General features: G+C 38.9%; 1 protein-coding gene across 2 annotated transcripts in view; it reads right to left on the bottom strand.

Moving 5' to 3' along the window:
• Positions 1-26,876, bottom strand: part of Gmds (GDP-mannose 4,6-dehydratase) — a 643,159-nt gene that overhangs the window by 79,267 nt on the left and 537,016 nt on the right. For both annotated transcript variants that reach the window (XM_046453468.2, XM_058582345.1), the window contains one exon: positions 20,194-20,290. In XM_046453468.2, the coding sequence (XP_046309424.1) occupies positions 20,194-20,290 (97 nt within the window). The remainder of the gene's footprint in view (positions 1-20,193; positions 20,291-26,876) is intronic.

Genomic DNA, 26,876 nt, shown 5'->3' on the forward strand with positions numbered 1-26,876 from the left:
TAAAACAGCTGATTCCTGATTTTCTTCTCCATGCATATCTATGGCATTTGTTTAACTTTCAAATACTCAGGGCCCGCTTGCTTTGCACCTGGAGTGGTGTAAACCTAGCTGTGGAGTCAAATCTGATGGAGCTGTGGTTCATCAGAGAACTATGTGGGACCATAAGTGGCTTCACCACAAAGGAGCCAAAACACATATCTACACAGATATGGCCAGGTCACCTCTGAGATTTTCCTTCCATGTGGTCCCCTATGGCCCAGAGCTCCCTGCAGGTGGCAATATGAAAGCCAAGACTGTCCAGGCACAAAAGCTGGATTGCTACATTTATAACACCAATTTAGCCTTAGTTGTAAATGATCCAATGACAGATGCAATGTTGTGAAGGGTCTAACTGGTCATTTGTGAGGGGCTGAGTACACAGGATCAGAAATTTCACAAAGGAAAGCTGGATCACCCCTAAAGGAACATTTTGAAAACAAATAAGCAAATGTTAAACAAATATTAAATAATCATCAAAAAAGTAAAAACGAAGGACTGGAAAAGAAAGGGGCAAGATGTGGTTCTGCAGTTTGTGTTTCTCAGCATAGGTCACTGGAAAGAGATGAGGACTCCCTAAAATTAAGCACAGTGTTGTATCCTGAGCATTTTCCTCTTGGGCACAATCAGCTTTTATCTGATTCTCAGTGACGTTAATGAAACCAAAGGTCAGGAACATCTGAACTGACTGCATCACTCCCTGACTGTGGCCAAGGGCACAGCTCCCCGCAACCAGATAACTCTGCAGGGCTCAAAACTGGCTGCAAAGGGTCCCCACAAGAGTCCCAGAGGCCACTGCTTAATAGGTGTGAAGATGAGTCCTCTAAAACTCTTTTTAACAGTTTCCTGGCTGAGTTGGAGACACCACACCTAAGAACCACAGACCAGGGTGGCCACCATTAACAAAATATGCCCACAATTCTGCTTTAGTGGTATTGCTTGTAAGGAAATGGGTCTATGGCCATTTGCTAAGAACACCTGGGAAAACACCGGGAATGTATCTATAATGACTCTGACTTTTACAGTCAAAATGAAACACATTGGCGGGAAATACATGGAGAAACCCATTTCATCAGTGTTTACATTAAACCTGTTGTGTATGTGGCCTGTGGTTCAGTGGTACTTACTCATCTGCATATTTCACACACATTAAGGTATGTTTTTTGATCCACCTTGCTTATCTCTGTGTTATTAGTCTGTCTTTGCTTCTGAGGCCTCTGGATACCTGCACACCCCTTCCTCACCCTTTAAGTGACTTAGGAAATTTTAGAAAAGCCATCTTTCCAATCCAGATTCTATGCACTGTGGATGAAAGTCCTGGATAGCCATATGGAATGAGTTGCGCTGAAGGATTCTTTTTCTGGCACAGTAAATGCTACCACAAGCATTCTGGGCAGACATACTTACATGTTTGTCAACTGGCGCCTGCTGGAGCTTTGAAGCAGTCACCAGCGGAATGTGCCCTGCAAACCTACTCCAAGCTCTCACCTGAGCTTTAACTAATGCCTTTCACATTTCTCTCTTTATGCATCTATGACTGCAACTTACTCTCTAATCCTCTCCAACAAGACTTGGAAACAGACTTCAGGATCAAGAGAGAAAACTGCAATAGATTATAGGTTTGGGGCTTTCTAGCAGATATAGAAGATGCTGGATAATTCAGTCAGATTATTCCAGAGTCCTTTGAGGAGTTCTTTTCTTTGATAATAATCGCATCAGTTTGCAATAATGTCTTATCTTTAATCATAAGATCTCAACACATTTCACAAATGCTAATTTACCCTCCCACTACTTTTGTGAAGTTTAGCATAATCATCCTTCATTTAGATGATGGGGAAACTGAGATGATGTATAAAGTTGAAGATGTAGATAACTAAATGTGGAACTTTCAAATGCTGCCTTCTATCTTAACCCCTAATTATTCTGACCAAAGTGTTTTCCCTTGTTTCCTTCAAATGAATAAACTAATATTATTGCAATGGCTTACATAAATAACAGTAGATGCAAAAACCACATTCCTAACATATCCCCTCCAGCTAAAGTTGGGGTGCAAAATGTCACTCATCTGGAGAGTAGATGCAGAAGAAATGGTGACTTATCATCAACTCATGGTTTAAACAAATACATGTTTTACTTTGAAGTCTCTGATGTTGACCACAAAAGATGAGGATTTCAGAAATAAAGTTCAACTGTCTGAACAAGTTATAAAGATGGAGAGAGGAAAATAAGAAAAAAAAATTGAATTCTTTAAAAAAAAAAAGCCACCATGACAAAGACAGAAAACGAAAAACTTTTCTAGTAAGCAGCAATGGGTTAAGTTTGGATTTTAGCAAGAGTCTGTAATAGAATAGTATAAATATTATTCATTTTGGGGAAGACTGAAGAGAGAGTGATGTGACATGGCCATCAGTGAACGGTGATGTGAGTAGACTGTAGAGCTGTTTCTGCTGTAGAAAGGTAGAAAGTCAAAGCCATCATTCTATTTTTATCCAAAAGTGGTAATTCCGTAAACATGTACTCCATAGAACCCAGTTACTGATTTGGGACTGATAAGTCAGAAGAACCATGGTGGATCCATGGTGATCACTCTCAATGGACAAGCAACTAACTGTGTTTTATGTTTTTCCAGATAAAGCTGAACAACAGGAGGTAAACACTAGCTTTTTCATAAATAAGTTAAATAGAACCACAATTAAAGCCATCCCCTTAGCCACCATTCTCCCTGTGGGATGGCATGTCCTAATTCTCTAATGGACTCCATTGTGTTATCTTTTTACCTCGTTTCTGGGATCACTTGGTGGTTGCTCAGCACCACTTGTGACGACTGGGCACAAGCCCTGGCCGCTCCCAGCACCCACCACCCGCCCACACTGGGATCCGGTGCTCGGGGTGTTTGTTCAGCGTCTCCTCCCTGTGGCTGCCTCCCACTACCCTCCTTGCCAGCTGAAAGAGGAGACAATGCACTGGCATCAACAGCCATCCCACCTTTAGGACAAGTGGGAGGTGCTGATGCATGAAGATAATTCATCTCACCAATAGAAAAACAGGTTTGGACCAGTGGAATTCCTACCCCCCATACACTCACACATGTATGCTACATTGTACAGGTGGGCCAGTCTCTGAAAATGGCTTCTGTCTCATCTCAATTGGGCAGCACAAAGCATTGGAAACTCAAAGGAACATCAACAACTGTTTTGATCCAGATTCTATCTTTTTCCCCCATACATCTGAGCTGTAGATGGAGATCTTATTTCTTCACATCCTCTTTATAAGTTAACATTTTAAGCAAGAGACCTACACTCAATCAGACTATTTCTCTTCCTGTGGGAAATCTAATACTAAAGAAAACTATACTTTAGACACTTGTTTTAGAAAGTATATTAAAAGCTTATTCCAGTGCATTTGACTGAATTTTTCACCAAAATGGGTGAGGACAGAGGAATCTATCTCAAGTCTTACTAGAAAAAAATCTCTGCCAGCCTAACATTTGTTTCAGAAATTAAAAAAAAAATTCTAAATAATTATCACTTATCTTATACAGCCATATACTGTTATTCTTTGAATTTTTTTAAAGAAGAAAAACACTGAAGACTCTAAGCAAGGAAAGGAAAGGATAACATGCCATTAGGCCTCCAATAGACTTTGGCTCTTCAGTAAAAAATATTAGCCATAATAGCTATTTGCTGATTGATACTTCTCATATTTTTATTCAGAAAGTTTCAGAGACAGAATAGCAGAGGCATGTGTGAAACTGATAAGGCCCAAGGCATGAATAAGGGTCTCTAACACTGCATGATCCTCAGCTCCACAAATATAGTCTATGAATGGAATAAGAAAGATGGTAGCTGCCCACGGACTTTTTCAAGGTTCAGAACTGGAGAAGCCTCCACATGGCAGGTGAACTCTGTTTAGATAGAAGCAACGTAGGATGCCTTCCATATATGCATTGTTATTGGTACAGCCCCGAAGACTTCAAAGATGCCATCAGACTGTTCATAGTGCAGACAGAGCATGATGTGGATGCTAGAGGCACCTTGCTCTGGAGGGTCTGAAGGGTAGAGCTGGCTTCAATATCACCAAAACTAGATCTTCCCATAAAGAGGAACCAGGAATTAGCTCTGGTGCATTAAGCTTGTGTAAGATGATTGGGATAGATGAAAAGGAAAGTTGCACACATAGAAGAGGGGAAACAAACTTATGAAGCCAAAAGTTTAAGAAAAGATGAAAAAAGGAAGGGAACATCAGCAAAATCACAAAGAGATAAGACAGGAGTATAAGATGAAAGAACTAATGAAAAGGGATATGGAGAAAAAGGAAGAGAACTAGAACAAGAATTTTTAAGGGTCGGATGTACTCAGTAAGCTATGAATGAACTTTAACATTCAAGTTGCCATGGAATCTCAAGCAGAAAGAAAAAGAGGAAAATTATTATTTAAAAGATTTCTGCTGCTTAAAATGTAATTACAGTTTAATACACTGGATAGAGTAGTTTTGGTTGCCAGAGCTGGGTGGAAACCAGGAGAATGATTCTTTGGTGATGTGTACACATGCTCATTCATTCACCCCACACTGCCTGTGCCAGGTTCTACCTAAAGTCATCACATGTCATTCCTACCCTCAAGCTCCCAGGTGGGAATGAGACATCACAACACAATGGGGCCAGTGCTTCAAAGAGCTGAGTGCTGACTCTGCCTAGGGAAGCAGGAGTAGGCTTCACAGAGGGGCCGACGTTTGTGCAGTCCCTTGAAACTAGACATTCATTTCTTCATCATGTCCCCTGAGATCAGTAGGAAAACACTCATTGCTATATTCATGTGGGAAAAGCAGAAGTAAAGGCTAGGAGCTTTAAGAAGATTTTAAAAAGTCTGAAAGCAGAGGAAAAAAGGTATTGAGATTTAAATATGTTACATTAATAACGTAAGAAAGTCAGACATATTCAAATTATCACTATATTTTCTGTTAAACAGAAAAATTTTGGTAAGAGAATATAGTATCTTCTAATCTTTCAAAACTAAAATTGATACAGAAACAAATACATCTGATTAACTTGTCTTAGAGATAACTTGGCATATTTCCTGAAGTTCAAAGAACTGGTTTTAGATGATGATGTCACACACACTTTCTCTGCTACCCTGTATTTGAAAACTAATGGAAACACCTGAATTTAAAATACGTAGTGTCTTTCTAATACCACTGAGAAACACTTTCCCATTAGAATTCATTTCATTCTCAACAAAATTCCTGTAAGATAAGGAAACATTTCATTAGAAAGCTGAAGAATATGTACAAGAAATAAAAAGCATCCTTAGTTTGGTCTTCTTGCAAGGACTGTTAGGGAACACCCTTCCTGAATTTGATGCATCAGGGGTTAGATGGCAGATATCAAAACACAGGTTAGAGGCTGGGATATAGCTCAGGGATAGAGCGCTTCTCGAGCATGTGCAGGGCCCTGGCTTTGATCCTCAGCATTGCAACAAACAAGCAAACAGAAGACAGGTTAGTGGTCTCGGAAAGGAGTGGCTTCAGGGATTTTAAGGAGGATACATGACTGGTTTTGATTCATGACAGCGAGAAAAGAGAAGGGAGGAAAAGGGCGGTAAAAATAAAGGGAAGAAAATACAAAAGAGTAAAACTATATGAAGAAAAAAAAGATACAAATGAAAAGGGAGAAGCAGCAAGTGGCTGCAGAGGCAGGCGCAGTGCAGAGAGGGGAGCTTGCCTTGCAGGCATCTGGGCAGAAGGCCGGACTCAGCAAAGGCGTCTCCACCCTTCTCAGGGTTCCTCTACAGAGTCCCAGCCCTAAATCTCTGCACGTGCTGCTGGTTCATTCTCACAGTACCTCCTGCTCAACTGGGAATACCCTCCATCTCCCTGCCTGCCCCCAAACTCTTTTTCCTTAGCACAGTTCCTTCCCAAACTGCTCTGAAACTCCCTTTCATTAGGAAGTCGGTCTCATCCCTCTGCTTGTTATCTCCTTGGACTTCAGCATGGCCAATCGGTGTAATGTGAGTGGTATTTTTGAGTGTGTACATTCTGAAGCTTTCATTGGGCAATGAGCAGGGTCTTCATTTCTTTTCTCTCCTCAAAGTGATTAATAGCAGTCTTCCTGAACAACAGAACACACTGTGGTCCAACGATGGCTCAAAGTAATTAATTTGAAAGTTTCTGCCAATAGAAAACCTTCAGTCCCTTGAGGCTCCAGTAGGAACACAGCTCTGTCAACACCTTAACTTTAGCCCAGTGGAACCCACTTCCAACATCTAATCTTGAGAACTGCAAGATGATACATCTGGGTGGTTTTAAGCTGTTGAAGTTAAAAGTTTGTGATAATTTGTTTGGGGTAATTTGTTATAAGCATTAGGAAACCAACACAGATTTTAGGCTATAGAAGTAACAACCGGCTGGCTTGATGTAATAAACCCAAAGATGGATTTCTGTAGGACGATTTTTTTTTACCCCATAATTATTTTTATTCGTTTTATCTTTGCATCCTCATTGTTAGCAGAGTTCCTGTTGTTTAACAAACATTTGGTTGGATAAAATAAGAGGAAAAAAACTGCCATTTGCTTATCTGAGTCACAATTTCCTGGGACAATCTTGCCTCTGTTTGAACATATGTATCTAAATTAAACCTTGCCTAAATTCTGGCCTACAACAAAGCCAGGAAGAGTATGATTTCATGTAAAGTTGGCCAAAACAGGACTCAGAGGGAGCAAGTTCCACATCAGTGATGAGAGAATCCAACAGGTAATCCCATCGGAAGTTTGGCTTCAGGACTTGGAGTAGAATGGGTACTCCTCCAGCTGAGACTGACTGGTTGACCATGACACAGGTCTTCAATGTCTGTTGAAGCTGAATGTGACTGTCATCTTCTCATCATTCAGTTTGAAGTAAAAAACCTGAAGGTTCTCTACAATGCACACTAGTGTCACAGACTAAGGGATCACCATCACATTCCTCTGGGTATGGAACTGGGCTGGGGTGTGAGTGTGAGTATTTGTGTGTGTGCACATGGAATGCATATCCATGTTATTTGCAGCCATCTCCTTATTCTTGGGATCTTCCAGCAGTGAAGCCTCCTCTAGCTTCTCTGTGACAATGATGCCCTTGGAGGGGCAGCACTAGATCAGTTTCTCTTGGGAGGGTACGGGTGACACTTGACTTGAGTAGTTACTGGTTTATATTTCAGGCCAGTATTATTCAAGACCCTTTCAATCTGGAAGTGGTTGAAGTTGGAGACACCAAGGGCTTTTTACCAACCCCCCATCTACCAGCTCCTCCATGATCTCTGGGCTTCCAGGAATGTTAATTTATTGGCCTTTATTGTCTTTGGGGAATAAGTCCTTCTTAGCCTGAAATCCCTGTGGCCAAAGAATAAGAAAGGTGTTCAGACAGTCCAGTTTCAGACACTGAAGGTCTTCCCACAGACTTCCTTCAGGAACTTCCTCTCAAAGGTTTCCTGTGGGGCTGGGGCTGTGGTTCAGTGGTAAAATTTTTGCCTAGCATGTGTGAGGCCCTGAGTTCAATCCCAGCACTGCCCCCGCACAAAAAAAGAGTATTTTTTTTTTTTTAAAAAAAGGCTTACTGAAACTTACTAACAATAAACAGGTCCTTCTGCTTTACCACCCACTCTTGGATTTTCTCTTGGATGGCTTCTGCACCTCTTTCTCATTCTGATAGACCTAGGCACAGCCTATATGATGATATCCTGCATCAGTGGCTGCCTTCACAGTTTCTTTGACTTTGCCTGGGGGAGAATTCGAGGTGCCCAGTCCCACAGTGCGCATCCTGGTTTTGGTGCCAGGCTCTTCAAAGGTGGCCATGGATGGAGCAGAAATGGTTCTCAGAGAGCAGATAGATGTCTAGACATAGGAAGATTTCTGAGGGAAGAGTAAAAAGGGTGGTTGGCAGATAAATAGTAAAGCAGATGAGTCGGGTGCAAGGGTGCACACCTGTAATCCCAGCAACTCAGGAGGCTGAGGTAGGAGGATTGCAAGTTTGAGGCCAGACTCAGCAATTTAGTGAGGCCCTAAGCAAGTGATTGAGAAGTGGTCTCAAAATAAAAAAACCAAAAAAACAAAAAAGAGAAGGGATGTAGGTCAGTGGTAAAGCACTTCTGGGTTCAATCCCCAGTATAAATAATGAAATTAATTGGTCAATAATAAAATAAAGCAGATAATGGCTAAATGTCTTCTCCTTGGTTACTGCACTCAAGCCTGCTCAGGATTCTGAAGTTCCAGGAGTCGCCACAGATCTCAGGGCCTCTTGCAAAGCCTAGGAATGTATAGTTTAGAAAGAATGAGAAGGGACCATCAATTCAACACATTTTTACTTTCCACCAAAAGCACTGTTTCTAATACTGGATCAAGAAGTACAAGCCTATTTTGTAATTACCAAATAACAAAGAAGTAATAGGGAGTTTTGTAAATTATTATGTAAGTATAACAGGAAGCAATATTGTGAGGACTATTCCTCACCCTGCAAAGAGAATCTTTCCCCAACCAAGACCTCTCTTTGTCAACCAAGGCGATGGAATGTGCTCATACCTTCCGTCACCCAGCCTGTGGCTCTGCCCAAATGCTTACCCTTCTATTCTGTTCAAATCCTGCCATTTTCCAACATCCTAATCAATTTCTACTGAGTCCAGGAAAACAATTCCTGCTCAGTCTAGTTGTCAGTGATTTCTTTTTTCTCTAAATTTATCTAGCACCTATGACAGATGATAAAGAATGTACAAATTAAAAAAAAAGTACAAGGCTGGAAGTTCTAAGGAGCAAATAATTTCCTCCATGAAGTTGTCTAGGTACAAAATGAAACAAATATTTTAATAAAGGAAAACATCAGGAGTGAAAGAGCTCAAAGAAAATGTCTCTTGCTAACTAATGAGTTCACAGGGGTAAATGATGATGATGATAATTAATAATGAAGACAGTAATAAAAATGATAATATGCAGCACAAAGTAGCTTATACTTACATAAGCTCTTTCATCTTTAAGAATTTTAAAATGCTCTGCAACCTGACTTCTAGGACATATCAATTTGCCATTGGGTCTCTGCTTGCCTCTGGTCCTCAGTTTTGCCTAGGATGAGATGTGGTAATCATCTGCCAGTTAATGGAAACACTTTGGTACTAGCCCTTAAATCCCAAAGGAGCCTGAAGGTAGAGAATAATTATCCAGGGTGGGAGACAGTTTAGTCCACCCTATGGCTTTGGGATGCAAGAGCTTAGTGTATGAATTCTGTGAATTCTTAACCCATTTTTTCAACATGTGTTTTTCAGACACGGCTCCTGAAACTCAGATTTGCCTAGCTTCAAGTTTAGCTCCCTGTGCATGCTTTTCTTCTCCACCTAGAGATGTTCTTTGGGGGGAATTCATCTTGCAGCTTCATCTCTTACCCTCTTGCACATGTGACCCTGACTTCTTTCCTCTACCCAGGCTTTCAACTCTCACTGCCTCCTTGATATTGCTGTATTGATGTCCCCAAAGCACTGTGATTGTAACAGGGCTCCTCAACACCTCCCCTGCAAACCCATCCCTCTCCTGATCTCTGATCTGGGTTCAAGCATCATCACTGATCAGCCTTTGATCCTGGTGTCACCCTCAGTTCTGGATTTTCTTCCACATGTGGCTGTCCAGTCTGATTCCTGATTCTGTGGTCTCCACCTCAGCAGTATTCTGGTTTTCTTGTCTTCACCATCTTGTGAAGTTAGGGTCTTGTTCCACCTCTGCTGGAGCTTCACAGCTGCCCCTCCATTTGGCTGAGAATTGCTCATCTCATCCATCTTTATATTTCTTGGTGTTGGGCTGGGACTAACACCATGGTGGAAATTCAATAAAAATCCTTTTTGACCTGAATCTTTAAGACTTCAATCATATGTTTTTTGATTTATATATATTAATATGTGTCTGAGAAATTAAAGGTAAGTCAGGATGATATTTTATTTTTTTATTTTGGTTGTGCTGGAGATTGAACCCAGAGCCTTGAGCACACTAAGCAAGTGTTCTACCACTAAGCTGCATCCCCAACCCTTTTTATTTTTGTAATAGAGTCTCACTCAGTTGGTGAGGCTGACGTTAAACTTGTGATCCTCCCACCTCAGCCTTCAAGAAGCTGAGATTATCATTCCATGAAACGGAAAAGCAGGGAACCCTTCCAAACTCATTCTATGAGGCTAGTATCATCCTGATGCCAAAACCAGACAAAGACACATCCAGAGAAGAAAACTTCAGACCAAAATCCCTATAATGAACATAGATGCAAAAATTCTCAATAAAATTCTGGAAAATCACATACAAAAACATACTAAAAAGATACTACACCACTACAAAGGGGTTGGTTCAACATATGGAAATCAATAAATGTAATACATCATATCAATAGACTTAAAGACAATAATCATGTGATTATCCCAAAAGAAGATCTCAAACTATCACCTTCATGTTCAAAACACTAGAAAAACTAGGGATAGTAGAAATATACCTCAATATTGTAAAGGCTATCTATGCTAAGCCCAAGGCCAACATTCTAAATGGAGAAAAATTGAAAGCATTCCCTCTGAAAACTGGAACAAGACAGGGATGCCCTCTTTCCCCATTTCTATTCAACATAACCAGAATAATCAGAGAGATGAAAGAAATTAAAGGGATAAAAATAGGAAAAGAAGATCTCAAACTATCACTATTTACTGATGACATGATTCTATAATTAGAAGATCCAAAAAAATTCCACTGGAAATCTTCTAGAACTAATAAATGAATTTATCAAAGTTGCAGGCTAAAAATCAATACCCATAAATCAAATGTATTTTTATAAATAAGTGATGAAGCCATTGCAGGAGAAATTAGGAAAACTATCCTTTCATTATAGCTTCAAAAAAAAAAAAAAAAAACTTGGGAATCAAGTTAACAAAAGATGTGAAAGATGTGAAAAACCTCTACAATGAAAACTACAGAGCACTAAAAAAAGAAATTGAAGAAGACCTTAGAAGATGGAAAGATCTCCCATGCTCTTGGAATAGCAGAATTAATACTGTCAAAATGGCCATACTACCAAAACTGTTGTAAGATTTAATGAAATTCCTATTAAAATCCCAATGACATTCTTCACAGAACCAGTTAAAACAATAAAAAATTCATTTGGAAATATAAGAGACCCAGAATAGCCAAAGCAGTCCTTAGTAAGAAGAGTGAAGAGGAAGCACCATAATACCAGACCTTACATACACTACAGAGCTATAGTAACAAAAATGGCATGGTATTGCCACCAAAGTAAAAATGTAAACCAATGGCACAAAACAGAAGACACAGAGACACAACCACATAAATACAGTTATCTCATACTAGTCAAAGGCATAAAAAACATGCACTGGAGAAAAGACAGCATATTCAACAAATGGTGTTGGAAAAACTGGAGATCTATACATAACAAAATAAAATTAAACCTCTATCTCTCACGCTGCACAAAAGTCAACTCAAAGTGGATAAAAGTCTTAGGCACTAGAATAGAGACCATGAAACTAATAGGAAAAAAAAGTAGGCCCAAATCTTCATCATGTTGGCTTAGAGCCTGCTTTAACAAGACTCCTAAAACACAAGAAGTAAAGTCAAAAATTAACAAATGGGATGATTTCAAACTAAGAAGCTTCTTCTCAGAAAAGGAAACAATTAATAATGTGAAGAGAGAATCTACAGAATGGGAGAAAATCTTTACCACACGTACCTTATATAGAGCACTAATCTCCAAGATATATAAAAAACTCAAAAAACCTAACACCAAAAAACAAATAACCCATTCAATAAATGGGCTAAGGAACTGAACAGACACTTCACAAAAGAAGAAATACAATTGATCAATAAACATATGAAAAAATGTTCATCATCTCTAACAATTAGAGAAATGTAAATCAAAACTACTCTAAGATTTCATCTCACACCAGTCAGAATGGCGATTATTAAGAATATAAGCAATAATAAGTATTGGCAAGGATATGGGGGAAAAAGGTTACCCTTATACATTGCTGATGGGATTGCAAATTGGTGCAACAACTATGGAAAGCAGTGTTGAGATTCCTCAGAAAACTTGGAATGGAACCACCATTTGACCCAGCTATCCCACTCCTTGGTTAATACCTAAAGGATTTAAAATCAGCATACTACAGTGACACAGCCACATCAATGTTTATAGCAGCTCAATTCACAATAGCTAAATGGTGGAACCAACCTAGATGCTCTTCAACAGATGAATGGATAAAGATAATGTGGCACATACACATAATGGAATATTACTTAGCCTTAAATAAGAATGAAATTATGGCATTTGCAGGTAAATGGTCGGAGCTGGAGGATATCATGCTAAGTTAAATAAGCCAATCCTAAAAAAACATAGGCTGAATGTTTCTCTGGTAAGTGGATGCTGATCCATAGTGGGGGTGGGGTAGGGAAGAATGAAGGAACTTTGAATTGTGCAGAGGGGAGTGAGGGGAAGGGTGGGGTGGTGGGGATGGGAAAGACAGTAGAATGAGACAGATATTATTACCCTATATACAGGTATATATCCTATACACCCTATATACAGTACTGGTGTGACTCAGCACCAAGTACAGCCAGAGGAATGAGAAGTTATGCTCCATTGTGTACAATGTGTCAAAATGCATTCTACTGGGTCTGGGGCTGTAGCTCAGTGGCAGAGAGCTTGCCTTGCAAGTGTGAGGCACTGGGTTCAATCCTCAGCACCACATAATAAATAAATAAATAAAGAAAGAAAGAAAGAAAGAAAGAAAGAAAGAAAGAAAGAAAGAAAGATATTGTATCCATCTATAACTAAAAAAAATTTAAAAAATGCCTTCAACTCAATGCTAAAAGGGGAAGAACAAGCAAGAGGATAGAAAGCTGTATTGTGGGGTGTGATTCCTCATTGTGGACTGTTGAAATTGTGGAAAAGAAGCATTGGGGCAAAGAATCAAGAAAACAAAATGAAATAGAAAAACGAGCAGAACATGCTGACATGAATTAGAAACTTTCTAAAAAAAACCCACAAAATACTTAAAAGCACAAATCATTTTTAAATTAGCTTCTATTAAAGGTACAAAGTTTGACTTTATTATCTCTCCTCAGTCCATATTATCTAACTCATCTGTCCAGTGCATGTAAACAAAAATAAGGCCCATTGTACTTACCATTAAAATAAAAAAATATGGGTTGGAGATAAAAAAATGCCTTCTACTGTCACATATATCTAATTAGAACAAATAAAAACAATAACAACAACAACAACAAAGGAAGCTGAGATTACAAGTGTTCTCCACCATGTCTGGCTCAGAATGGTATTTTAAATGTACATGGTAAATGTCATAACTAAGGGATTCCTGTAATGAATACTAAAAACTAAAGGATCTTTTAGTTTGTACACATACTTGTTTTTCAGTTACATATTCTCATAGCAGGTGTTTATGAAGCAGGGCATACCTGACTTATCCAGGAAATGAGTGATTTATCCAGTATTACAAAATATCCAAATTGAATTTTGCTATTAAGGACAGTTCCTATCCATGAACAACTGCTGAATGGAACCGGGTATTTACTAGTGGCAAAGTACTTTAAGCATCATTGTTGGAGCTACAATTTCAGGAATACCATTGGCTGCAAATATGTCATCTGGGAAGTTTATGACAAGTAGCCAGATGGATTCTCAACTTTGCTAGTGGATGTAACAGTAAATGAAGAAATCAGTCTGGCATGATCCAAGGGTGTGGGGAGTGAGGCAAGAGGAGGTATTTAGGGTGAGAGAAGAGCACAGAGGAGAAATACCTGCACTACATTTTAGTAGACTAGAATACTTGGTGTCTGGAGAGTAATTGCTTCCAAGGGAAGATTGTGCTAGGGAAAAAAAGTCAAAAGAATAATTAATTTTACTGGGGTCAAAATGTTAGGATAGGGTGCAGGAAGGAAGGCACAGACAGTATTCTTTATGAAATCTCCATGAATATAGAGATTGTTGAGTTATAGTTATTTTAGAAAGTACACATGACTTACTAGAACATGAAGAACATTGTTGCTTTGTAAAACAAGATAAAAATTTAAAATTTAAAAATGGGGATATGCAAAATTTCGGAGTACTGATGAGTATGAAAAGAAAAATGGAACCAGTGATCACATTAATGAATGGATCACTCATATGTAATTCAATACCGTGAGGGAGCTACATCAGAGCTAGCTATGAAAGAAGCTGAACTCAACTACTAATTGTTCTTCCTAAGAAAAGCCATTGTGGATGCTAAAACACATTTCTGAGATGATAAAAAGATTTTGAAGATTATATTTTATAGATATCAAGAGGTCTATACTGTGCTTATAAATAAGGATAGTCAGTACCTGGATAGTTTTTGGGAAAAAAAGGTAAAAATTCTATGAGAAACCTCTACTGGTGCACTCAAAGAACACATCTACATTAAGGATACCAGACAGTCTTAAGGATAAACACAAAAACTATCTTTCAATAAGAGAAGGTACCTAGTTATGCAGATGGATTTTGAGTCTTTAACAACAACACTTAAATCCAAACTTGACCATAAAAAAGGGACCTCCAAGAGAGATAAAGAAAACAAGAGGAAGCTGAGGACATTATAATCAGTACACAACTACTATTTCATTAAGTATGAAATGCTTTTGAGTGGGGACAGTAGCTGAAGAAGGATCACAGGCTTTGGGAGGAAAGTCAAATGCTCCTGGGATCCTGTGAAGTATGGGGAACACACAGTGGAACATTTGAGAAGCAATTGGAGAGACTGAAACCTAAAGCTCTCGCAGTTAAGTCCAAGGAAGGAAAAGGGCAGGAAAGGCCAATGTGATTAAGGAAGGATATAAAGATTAGTATGAGGAGCCTAAGAGGGAGGCTTAAAATATATAAACAGTGATTTAGAGATATAAACTATTTATAAAATACAAGTAGTAAGAAGTCTAGAGAATAATTACAAAAGAGGAAGCATTATGATTGGGCATTATTGACAGCATTCCACACCACTGTGGTCTGAAGGTGCCAGGACATTAAAACTGGAAGGGGCCTTTCAGAAGGAATAGTCTAGCTTCTCCTTTTACAGAGCCAGGAGTGCCGGAAGAGTGGCGCTGGCCCTAATCTGCTCTCTGCATCCTCTGACCCTGGCTTCCACCAGTCAGAGAAAGGAACAAAGAAGAGCAGGAGTGGAGGGGAGAAGGAGAGCCTTCGGAGGTCAGAAGATCAGGACGGAGAGACGGAATGCCTCTATCAGAGCTGCAGCAGATAGAGTGGGGGATCTCATTTCCTGCTTTGGGAGGGCAAGTGTGCAGTAGTGAGAGCAGCTACCGGAGGAAAAGGGGACAAGTTTCAGGACAAAAGTCTACCCTGGTGAACACGTCCAGGGATTTTCACCCCCAAATACAGAGGGAAGCTCTAACTGGTATTTATTCAAGTCCTCTGATGACAGATCAGATTCCTGAGGTCTGGAAAGTGTTACATATCATTATTCCAAACAGGGCTGTGAGATAGAGCAAGCAATTACAGGCCATTTAACTTAACATAGTTTACGGAAAAATATTAGGAAAAGTTTGTGGTGGGGGACAGCGGGAGGGACAACTCGACAAGCATATGGTGATCTGATTAGAAACAGTCCACAGGTTTTCACTGGGGGAGGGAATCACTTGAGCTTGCTGGTCAGACTTCTTTGAAGTAATTGCTTTCCTAGTCCTAGATTTTAACCCATGATTTTTTTTTTTTTTTGCTAATATCATGGGTTAAAATCTAGAACTAGATTTTAAAGATTAGGAATAAATATAAGGTTTCTACGTAAATAAAACAAAAACCAAGCACAACTTAGAACACTGGAAATACAACAGGGAGAAAAGTAAATTTTAAAGACAAATGGTATAGCAATGAAAAACAAGTTAGTAAATATCACCTAGTAGAGTTTTTTTTAAAATATTTATTTTTTAGTTTTCGGCAGACACAACATCTTTGTTTGCATGTGGTGCTGAGGATCGAACCTGGGCCGCACGCATGCCAGGTGAGTGCGCTACCGCTTGAGCCACATCCCCAGCCCACCTAGTAGAGTTTAAACCGAAATATATTTTGAGGAAAATAATTGATTTGGGCCTGTGAATGTATCCATCACCCCAATTCCTACAAGTGCTCTGTAGACAAAAAGGATTTTGTTTATTTCAATGAAAAAGTCTTATTATTTTTTATTTTTTAGTGAACCAACCATATGATGTGGTTAAAAATCTGGCACATGTAAGATGAATATTCCACTAATCCTTCCTTTGAGAATTTTCCAAGTTAAAGTTCTCAAAGAAAAAGAGGATATCTTTGTGGTTATTTTAAACTACACAATAGGTCAGTACCAATTTTCTCATATTTTTATATTTTCATATCACTGAATAGCTACTGAACCTTCAGAAAGATTCCAAAAGAATGAGAACCAAGACAGAACAAGTACATATTAATGTTTGCTAGAAGTCTCCATCAGCCTTTGTTATCCACTTATCACTGGTTAACCTGCACAATTCATTAATGATGTCCTACGTTTCCAAAGGTTCTGGACTCTAGGAACTGATATCATCCTTACCTCTACAAGGGAAGGAGCCACATGTGTCTTGTTCACACTTGTATTCCCAGGGTCTAGCACAGTGTTTATTAAATATTCAGTGAGTGAATAAATAAATAACAACAGAAACAATATTAGGTATTTACTGTGTGCCAGACACTGTATAATGGACTCTGTCAAATCTCCAGCAATTCTTTGAAAGAAGTTTTATTATTAACCTTACTTTTAACAATGAGAAAACAGATGCACTGAGAAGTTAAGTAACTTGCCTAAGGTCACACAGCTAGGCAAAAACAGGTTTTGAATTTAGGTAGTCTGGCTCAAAGTCCTACATTTTTTGAGGGGAGGTGTTCTCAGGACACAATGTTACTACTTCTCCAGAAATGAGTATATTCTGTAATAAATATGTGGGATAAACCTATGTATGTACAAGTAACCATATACAAGGAAGGAATCTTTTTGTTTTGTGTTGCAATGCTGGGGATGGAATCCAGGGCTTCATGCATGCTAAGGCACTCCCAGGCCAAGGCACAAGTCTTAGGTCGTACAGAATTCCAAGTATTAAGATTGCCTTCAGCAAATACTGGAATTCAGAGTCAATGAGAATTTAAAGTCTAATTTCTAAGATTAAGCTATCTGAAGCAGCAAAACTCCTAAACATCTAAAGGAAACCCCAAAGGCTTATAGGTTAAGAACCATTAAATGGGGCTCCATTCAGTTCTAATTGGATGCTGAAGTCCTTGGTCCAGAATAAAAACATTCCAAGTTGGAACAAGAACAAGATTTAATGGTTAGCATTGGATAAATCAATGAGGAAAAAAATTATCAGCACATGCAGAACCATGTTCTACATGGTCTCACTGGTGGCCTCTTTTGGATGAGTAACCGACTTTGCTGAGCAAAGGGACTTACTTAAGACTAGGCTGAGCTTATTAAAAAAAATAACATAAAGCTCTAATTCCTATTAATTTTGCTTTAGGATATTCATGTTATGAGACCTGATGTTCTCATCATATTTTATTGTTTTCAAATTTTCTTCTTGGTAGTTTTTTTCTATCAGTCATTCTGGAATCATTTAACTGTAAGAAAACCTAGTTTATGCTTTTTAAAATTTGTTTTCTATTTTTTGGCCTGGCGATGGAACCAGGGCTTTCAGCATACTGAAACGTGCTCTACCCATGAACCATTCCCCTTGGGCCAAGTTTATGCTTTTAGCTTCGAGTGCCTCTATATACTGAAGATCTTGGGGGATAGATGACCAAAGTTGATCAGGAGAACAACTTTCTATGAAAGGAGAACAAACTTTCATAGAATCAATCCCAGGAAGAATGAAAAGAAATCTCTGGCTTGTGCAGAATAGACTGTTCTAGATGCCTTTGATAGGAAGAATGGTCATCCCAGAGGAAAACTCCACAGAAGACATCATGTTGTTCCAGTTTTAGGGGAATTTCCTTCTGAGGAATTAGGTTAAAATTTGTAATATCACTATACAAGAAAAGTACACCCAGTGGAATACCAAGTTGAAGTGGAGTGAAAGTAATTAATGCAGCCTAGAGGCCTAGAAAGATAAAACATAGTTTAAGATCCAAAATCAGGAGGGAAATGGAATCTCAGAGGAGAGCTAGATGGGTTGTTAAAAAAAAAAAAAAAAACAGGCATATGAAATTAGACACCACTCTTATGTTCAAACAATGCTAGTGTCAACAGAGTTGCAGAACAGGTATGATGATAGTGCTTGAATGAACAAAAGAAATGGAGGAGGGGCATAGTGTTGCTGCAGGAAAGAGGGTCCATGGGGATTCAAGAACAAGTCTTGTTAGTCTTAGGGTCCCTTTCCTGTTCAGCAAATTCTTTTGTTCAGTGTCCTTATCAATCCCACACCTTGCCTAAGTGAGAATGACAGACAAGCCATTCTTAATGACTTCCTAGCTTTTGAAACTATTTTGGGGTCAAGTGAGAGAAAGAGCCACATTTGAGCTCTTGTAAGCACTCGGGTTTCTTTTGGCTTCGTTAATTTTCCACTCTGAGATGACTATTTTTGTTTGTGAGCAGAAAAACGAATTTGCACATATATGTTATCTGTGCAATGTTCCAGAAAAATGATGCCCTTGTGGCACCTCATGGGGACAGGGGAAACAAACAGCAGTGTGGCTTGGGACTCTAGACAGGCAGTCGGTGCTGTGTCAGCAGCAATGTGGCTGGTATCTTCCTCCTCCAGGGACAGGGCACATCCTCTCTAGGCACACCCACTCACCATTAGCACCAGGAACAATTGTTGGCTATGTCAAAGCCTGGGCCACGCCCTGTGCCGGGACAATGCAGGACCACACAGCCCTGCCTCTCCCAAGCACTGGCTGCTTCCTTTGCCTTTTCTCCCCTCCTGTGTGTACCAGAGCACAAACTACAGATTTTTTTTTTCTGTTTGAAACAACAATTTTAAAGGGTATTTAATGACTACATATTCACATTTGATTCTTCTTTTCTCTGGCAGTTTCTTAATCGCTGAAAGGCTGTATAACCAGAAAGAAAATTGGTTCAAAAACAGGAAAGGAATTCAAAAGGATTCTACCTTCACAGTTAATGTGCACTTCATTTGGTGATCATCACATTACAATGCTGCAGTCTCAAGATGCGGCTTCCAGTTATCTTTGTATATTTCTATTATATTTAAGATCTTGTATTTTGTCACCATAGTGAGAATAGACCACATTAAAGTAACAACACTAAGCTACATGTTTTCATAAATTCAGGAAAAGAAGATATTACGCACTAATAATATATACTATTGATACTAATGATCTATGGGTTATTTCTTAATAAAGAAACTTCTGTACTTATAAATTTATTCATCCATCAACCCATCAGTCAGTATTTATTAAACACCTACATTGTTATACTCTTTTTTAAAAAAGTCCCTATCTTTAAGTAATTCAGAGTTTGATAAAGGAAGAAAGACATGAAAACAAGTGATTATAATAAGTACTATAATAGAATCATGCACATCAGACAATGTGGATACATAGGAAAGGGGAGAAATTACAGTGGTAATGGAGTATTGGTCAGAAAAGGCTTCATAGACTGGGTGGTACTTGAGGTGAGTCTTTAGTCTGTTTATCACTTAGGTATGTCTGTGAATATGTCTTGTATGGGTATGCATGAATGTGAGTGTATGTGTGCATATGTGCAAGGGTGCAGAGGCTCAGCTGGAGCATCAAGTGATCCTCCAGATCCCACAGACCCTGAAGGTCCAGAGCACCTGACTTATAAAGTTAGCATTGGAGATCAGCCATCAGAACAGACTAATGTGATGGGATGTGCCCATGCTATCAGCCTCCATTTCTGAGATCAACTATTTCCTTGGGTGTGTTTTACTCTTGTTTTTCTTAATAGAGTCATGGATTTTTGTGGTGATAATGATATCACAAATTTAATTCCCGTGTTCTGGTTTGGGAAATGCCTGCAGAAGGATACCAGAGAGGTGCACAAATGGCTTTGAAAGTTGGCAATAGGCATTCAATGAGAGTATTTTCCCAGTTAGTGGCCAAATGTGACCACACACTGGGCGATGAGGGAGACCTTACCACTTCAGTTGGTCTGTAGTATTTGAGATCCACAGTCACGTGAACTTTGCCGGTCTCTTTACATCTGCCCACTTCGTTTTCATTCTTTCCTTCCCACCTGTAAAGAAGATAAACACTTAATCAGCTCCTAATTGCTTGGGAGCATCTGGCCACAGTGCAGACCTTGAGATGGCTGCTTTCTCCCTGCAGGAGGGGAGAAGCTCATTAACTGTAGGAGGACAGGCCCGTCTAACCCTGTCATTAGAGCAACAGTGCTTTTCAAAGCTTTTCTAGGTCTACTTTGAAAGGGAAGTTTTCCCACTTTTTAAAAAAATGTCATCAATTCAGTAGTGAGGCTATAGAAATGAACAGATTAGTTAATAAAAGGAACTTGGTAACTTTTAGGGATTTCAAACATTTTGCTCTTTTTCAGCCCCCTCTTAATAAAGACAGTTATTTGGAATTAATATCTTTTGTCCTCCTGCCTTTATTTTTCCCTTCCTTTTGTACTTTTTGAGATATTTAGTGTCAACTCAATGTATTCCGTTTGAGGATAAGTTCCATATCCTAAATGATGACTCAATTCATTTCTGTATTATGTACAAGTGCCCCTGCCCTCCTCAGTCAGCAGTGGGCCTTGTTAATAAATCTCAGATGATTAAAACTCTAAAAAGTGCACAACTAATTGTTTGTTTCCTGCTGAGACAGGGTGCATCAGCATCTCCCTACCATGTGCTCCGCTGACTTGACTATTAAGAGTCATATTGTTAAGAGTCCCGTTTCCTTCCCTAAATACCCACAGTTGACAACAGTATAGATCCATCACGATTCCTCAAGTGCACATTTTTCCAGGACACGCTCATTTACTTCAAGACCAGCTTCTCACTGAAATCTACTTTTCTGTTTTCTCATTTTTTAAAAATAAACAATGCCAATGGCTTAATGTTGACCTATGGATTTCTACAATCTGCCATCCCAACAACAGAATATACTTGTTTATGTTTAAAAATGATTTTTTTTTCTGCAAGGAAAGATGTAAAAGTTTACTTTTGATGTCAGTGCTCATCCTTAGAATGAATTTGATTTATCAGCTGGAGATGAATTCTATGAACATAGGACAAGTCTGTGTGTTCCCTGGACCAGTCACAGAGGAATAAAAGAGCATTAAGTTAGCTAATTGACTATGCAAGTCCCAGGTACCATTTAAGATAAGCATTAAAGATTGATGAGGGATACATATATATATTTGTTTTATAATCCAGGCTCAAAAGGTTATAATGAATAATGATAAGACATCAAAATGAAAGTATTCTATAAACTGGAAAGTTCCATGTTAATAATGGATATTAAAGGAGGGTTAAATTTTAAAATAGGTTGTGTACTGGAGCTCTGACCTCACAAAGCTTTATTTTTATTTTTTATGATGATGGAGCTTGAACCCTCTAGCACCTCTAACACTGAGTGAAACTCCCAATCCTTTTTTAAAAATTTGAGACAGGGTCTTGTGAAGTGGTACAGGCTGGCCTTGAACTTGTGATCCTCCTGCCTTAGCTTCCTGGATCACTGGGATTACAGGTGTGCACTATTGTGCCAGGCACAAACATTCTTTTGGATCAATCATCTGAATATGCTATGAAATCACCTATTGATAGCAAAGAGAAATACTTGACGACTGGAGGAATCTTCAGTTTATCAGTGTGCCAACTCTGTCAAGAAAATCAAGGCAAATGTGAAAAAAGTCCCACAACAGTGAGAGAATTATAACACAATATGTAGAATAATATAAACTGTACAACTGTTTACTTTTCAATGACTTTCATATTGATTAATGTGAAAGGGAATGTTTGATAATACACTTATTTGTTTTAACTTCTTAATGTTGAGTGGATCAATCTGACAAGTTATGTAGAGCTGAGAGTTACAAAGCAAGGAATGATAGGATCAGAGCTGTTTTTGGAACATTCACCTAGAAATAGGATGTTCTGGAGTATGGAGAATGGAAATGTTTTATAATGTGATAACCGAGTAATGATAGCCCTCAGAATTTCTTATGGATAAAGACCAAAGGAGGAAAACTGCTTAAGTCATGATTTTTTAAAAAATATCACTTATTTTTTTTAAAGTGAGAGAGAGAGAGAGAGAGAGAGAGAGAGAGAGAGAGAGAGAGAGAGAAAGAGAGAATTTAAAAAAAATATTTATTTATTTTTTTTAGTTTTCGGCGGACACAACATCTTTGTTTGTATGTGGTGCTGAGGATCGAACCTGGGCCGCACGCATGCCAGGCGAGCACGCTACCGCTTGAGCCACATCCCCAGCCCAAATATCACTTATTCTAAAGTTAATTGGTTAATTGAAAACTTTTCTTTGGTTAGGTTTTCAGTAAATGAAAGAATATTTGTATTTCATAGGCAGGCATTAACTTTACTTTTGTCTACATTTCATACTTTACGAAGAGACACAGTTCAGCATGACATGTCATTTTTCATGACAGTCGCTCCACCTAAAGCCAACACTGTTCATAATATTGTGTTTTTTACAATGTGTGGCTAAGGATTTAGTCTACGCTGACCTATGTACACATACATATTCCAATATGTCCTTTGTATTGGTAAATAATCTCAGATATTATGATCTGGAAAATTGGTGATTCAAATCTATTTATAATTATATATTTTTTGAACTTGCACAAACACATATACATATTTAAATTGATAAAGTCACAGTAAAGACTTGGGACAATTTCCCTGATTTGAGAAGGAGCATGTGATTCAGGAAAAGAATGAGGCCAAGGAAGACGGGTCTTTGGACCCTAGGTCTGCAAACCTGTTCATAAAGACCCAGGCAGTATGGATCACATAGTTTCTGTTGGGTATTTCCCATTTCACTCTTCTTTTGCTTCTTTCCCCCTCTCCTCCTTCTCTTTTTCACCTTAATTTTTCATAGTGCCACCCTTTAAAACTGCAAAACCCATTCTTACTTCTAGGATAGTAGCAAGCAGGCCTTAGCAGGGCTTTGGCCTGCGGGTCAGAATTGCCCCCCATGTTACCTCCTCACCTGGACTAAGGGAAAGCATTTATATCAAGAGGCTGCATGGCTGGACCACTTGATTTTTAGTGTCTGCTACTGATCCTCTTTGATTGCTTTGCTAGTCACAGCACATATTTGGGATTTGTTATACTAGTTGAGGTGAGAAAGGCTAAAGGAAGGACACACTCCCTTTTAGAAGCTTATTAAATACAACCTGAAAGTCAGATTTGGGTTTAATATTACTTTGACACCTAGAGGTCAGAGCTCCCAGTAAAGCTTTTTTTGTTGCCATTTGACCACTGTCTGTTGGGCTTCCATCTTGCAAAGTCAAAACAGTCTCTAAGGCTCTTAGAGGGCATTGCTTTCTACAATTAATATAGCTACAATGAATAATCAAATGGAACTAGGAAATGGCTCAAAGCGGAACTGGGTTGGCAAAAACCACTTTCTAATTTGCACCAGGTCTGCATAAGGGCAGTAAGCAAAAGTTTGGGCAAAGAGCCAAAAATCATTGTCACAACAATACACAAAACACTTGTATTAACAAGCAAAAGGTAACAGCTAACTAGTCCTAACAAGTAATATTATGACTCAAAGAAGAGTTGCAGTGTCAATGAAATGATGGTGGCTTTTCAGGGAATAGAGGATTGAGCCAATTAATTGGAATTACTACCCACTAATTTGGATCAGCGATTTACCAGGAAGGGATTCTATATAATCCAACTTTTAAAAGAAACCATTGGCTCCTAATAAGTATTAAATAGCAATAGAATAACAGGATCATGCCCAATAAGGCAAGATGAGATCCTATTAAAATCTACTCAATTGTGGGTCTTTAAAAGAATAACAGACAAAATCAGTCAGGTAAGTTGGACCTGCATGGGAGGGAGCAATGCACTGCTCAGAGTAACTGAAATATTGTAAAATCCTTCAGGAATTATTTTCAAGAAAGGCTATTTTATGAAGGTTGGAGGCTGCAGTGGCTAGGGTTTGGTAACACAAAGCAGTCACAGTCCTGGAAGACTTATTGGTTTCTGAAGAGATGGATGGTTTGTACACACTTCTGCTTCTTCTCCAGTCCACTTTAAAAAAATGGAGTAAATTCATGAAGGCTAAAATAACAGGAAAGAGGTGAGAAGGAGCAAATTCTGGAAGGCAGATAGAACAGTGTTAAAACTTACCAGAAGCCCTAGTCAGAGAGCTGAGAATGAAACAAATTAACACTTGCAGAAGCCTCCACCAGGAACCAAAGTGTGGGTTGATTATCCTCTGCCTGGGAGGCAGGCTGGTGCTCCACCCTTTCCCATTCCTCAGCATTTGGCAACTGCCCCACCCAGCCTGGAGAAGAAGGTCGCTGGACTGAAGGTCATAGGCCCAGTGAAGGGTGGGTCAAGATGCTGCAAACCAAATGTATGCACAATGAACCTGGGGACCCCTGCCCTGCCCTTACTGTGTGGGCAGTCAATCCTGTTTTCTCCCAGTGATGAGAGTGAGGAGTTTCCTCTGTGCATCAGAGATTTTCCAGCTAAAAGGCCTTGTCAGGTCAGCCCATAGTGATACAGGCAACTATGGTTAAGCTCCAACTGTGCTCTCAAAACTCCCACTTTGCTGTTTAGGCCCCCACTTTTAAACAGAAGCAAAACCCAAGAATTATCAGACAGATATGTGAGGAAAATCACATACAGAAAAGGTCAAAATCAGAACAAATAGAAAAAAAAGGCAACTTGAAACAGAACAAGCCAAGATGAAAGAATTTTAAAAACAAAACTGTCAGTAAGATTGGCAGCCATTATGAAGTCAAACAACAACAAGTGCTGGAGAGGATGTGGGGAAAAGGGTACACTTGTACATTGCTGGTGGGACTGCAAACTGGTGCGGCCAATCTGGAAAACAGTATGGAGACTCCTGGGAAAGCTGGGAATGGAACCACCATTTGACCCAGCTATTGCCCTTCTTGGACTTTTCCCTGAAGACCTTAAAAGAGCGTACTACAGGGATACTGCTACATCGATGTTCATAGCAGCACAATTCACAATTGCTAGACTGTGGAACCAACCCAGATGCCCTTCAATAGATGAATGGATAAAAAAAATGTGGCATTTATACACCATGGAGTATTATGCAGCACTAAAAATGACAAAATCATAGAATTTGCAGGGAAATGGATGGCATTAGAGCAGATTATGCTTAGTGAAGCTAGCCAATCCCTAAAAAACAAATACCAAATGTCTTCTTTGATACAATGAGAGCAACTAAGAACAGAGCAGGGAGGAAGAGCAGGAAGAAAAGATTAACATTAAACAGATACATGAGGTGGGATGGAAAGGGAGAGAAAAGGGAAATTGCATGGTAATGGAGGGAGACCCTCATTGTTATACAAAATTACATATAAGAGGTTGTGAGGGGAATGGGAAAATAAACAAGGAGAGATATGAATTACAGTGGATGGGGTAGAGAGAGAAGATGGGAGGGGAGGGAGGGGGGATGGTAGAGGATAGGAAAGGTAGCAGAATACAACAGTTACTAATAGGGCATTATGTAAAAATGTGGATGTGTAACCGATGTGATTCTGCAATCTGTATTTGGGGTAAAATTGGGAGTTCATAACCAACTTGAATCTAATGTATGAAATATGATATGTCAAGAGCTTTATAATGTTTTGAACAACCAATAAAAAAAATTAAAAAAAAAAAAACAAACACTTTCACATATACAAACTTTAATATCCTTAGATACAGAGCTAAGGAATGATACCAAGGAAAAGACAACTGGATACTATATATAAAAAAAAAAGGACACTTTGAAAAATCAAGAGATCATAAAAATGGAAAAAGTAAAATGGCTCAAAATTCAAGAGAAGATTTATTATTATTATTATTATTATTATTATTTCGGGATGGAGTCTTGCTCATTGCCTAGGTTGGTCCTGAGTAGCTGGGATTACAGGTATGTACTACTGTACCCAGCTAAAAGATGATTTTAAGACTGCATTGAAATGTGCATTGAAAGTTGAGAAAAAATATGTAGGCATGCAAACAAAACACAACAAACAAACAAACTAGAAGGCAGTTGAGAAAATGAGAAGACTGCTCAGGAGATCATTATACCAGATTTCCAAAAAAAGAGTACATAGAAAAATGGAGAAGAACAAATAATTACCTTAAAATAAATCAGGAAAATTATCAGAGTAGAAGCAAATGCATTTCCTAACTAGAAGGGTACTCTATATAATGGATCAGTCTAAATCCATTGTGTTACTATGCTTTCCATTGCCATAAAAAAATGCCTGGGAAAATAAACACATATGGAGGAAAGGTTGTTTATTTTAGGTCACAGTTTCAGAGGCTTCTGTCAATGATCACTTGACCTCGTTGCTTTGGACCTTACAGTAGAAGAGGCTGATGACCTCATGGTGGTTGGGAAGCAAAGAGAGACGAAGGGGCCCAATATTCCCTTCAAAGGCATGTCTCCAGTGACACAACTTTCTCCCACCAGACCACACCTCATTAAATTCCCACACCTCCTACCAATAGGTGGGTGTTTTGGAGACACTTATCCAAACTACTGCATCTACCTTACATGTTTCAGACCATTGGGATCAAAGGAAGGCAAGAGCTACTTCCCAGACAGAACAAACACAACTGGAAGTCAGATAAGCTCTTGGTTTCTCATATAAC

Source organism: Marmota monax, unplaced genomic scaffold (assembly GCF_021218885.2).
Source record: "Marmota monax isolate L192 unplaced genomic scaffold, Marmota_monax_Labrador192_F-V1.1 WCK01_AAM20220418_F8-fsc00029, whole genome shotgun sequence".
NCBI lineage: Eukaryota > Metazoa > Chordata > Mammalia > Rodentia > Sciuridae > Marmota > Marmota monax.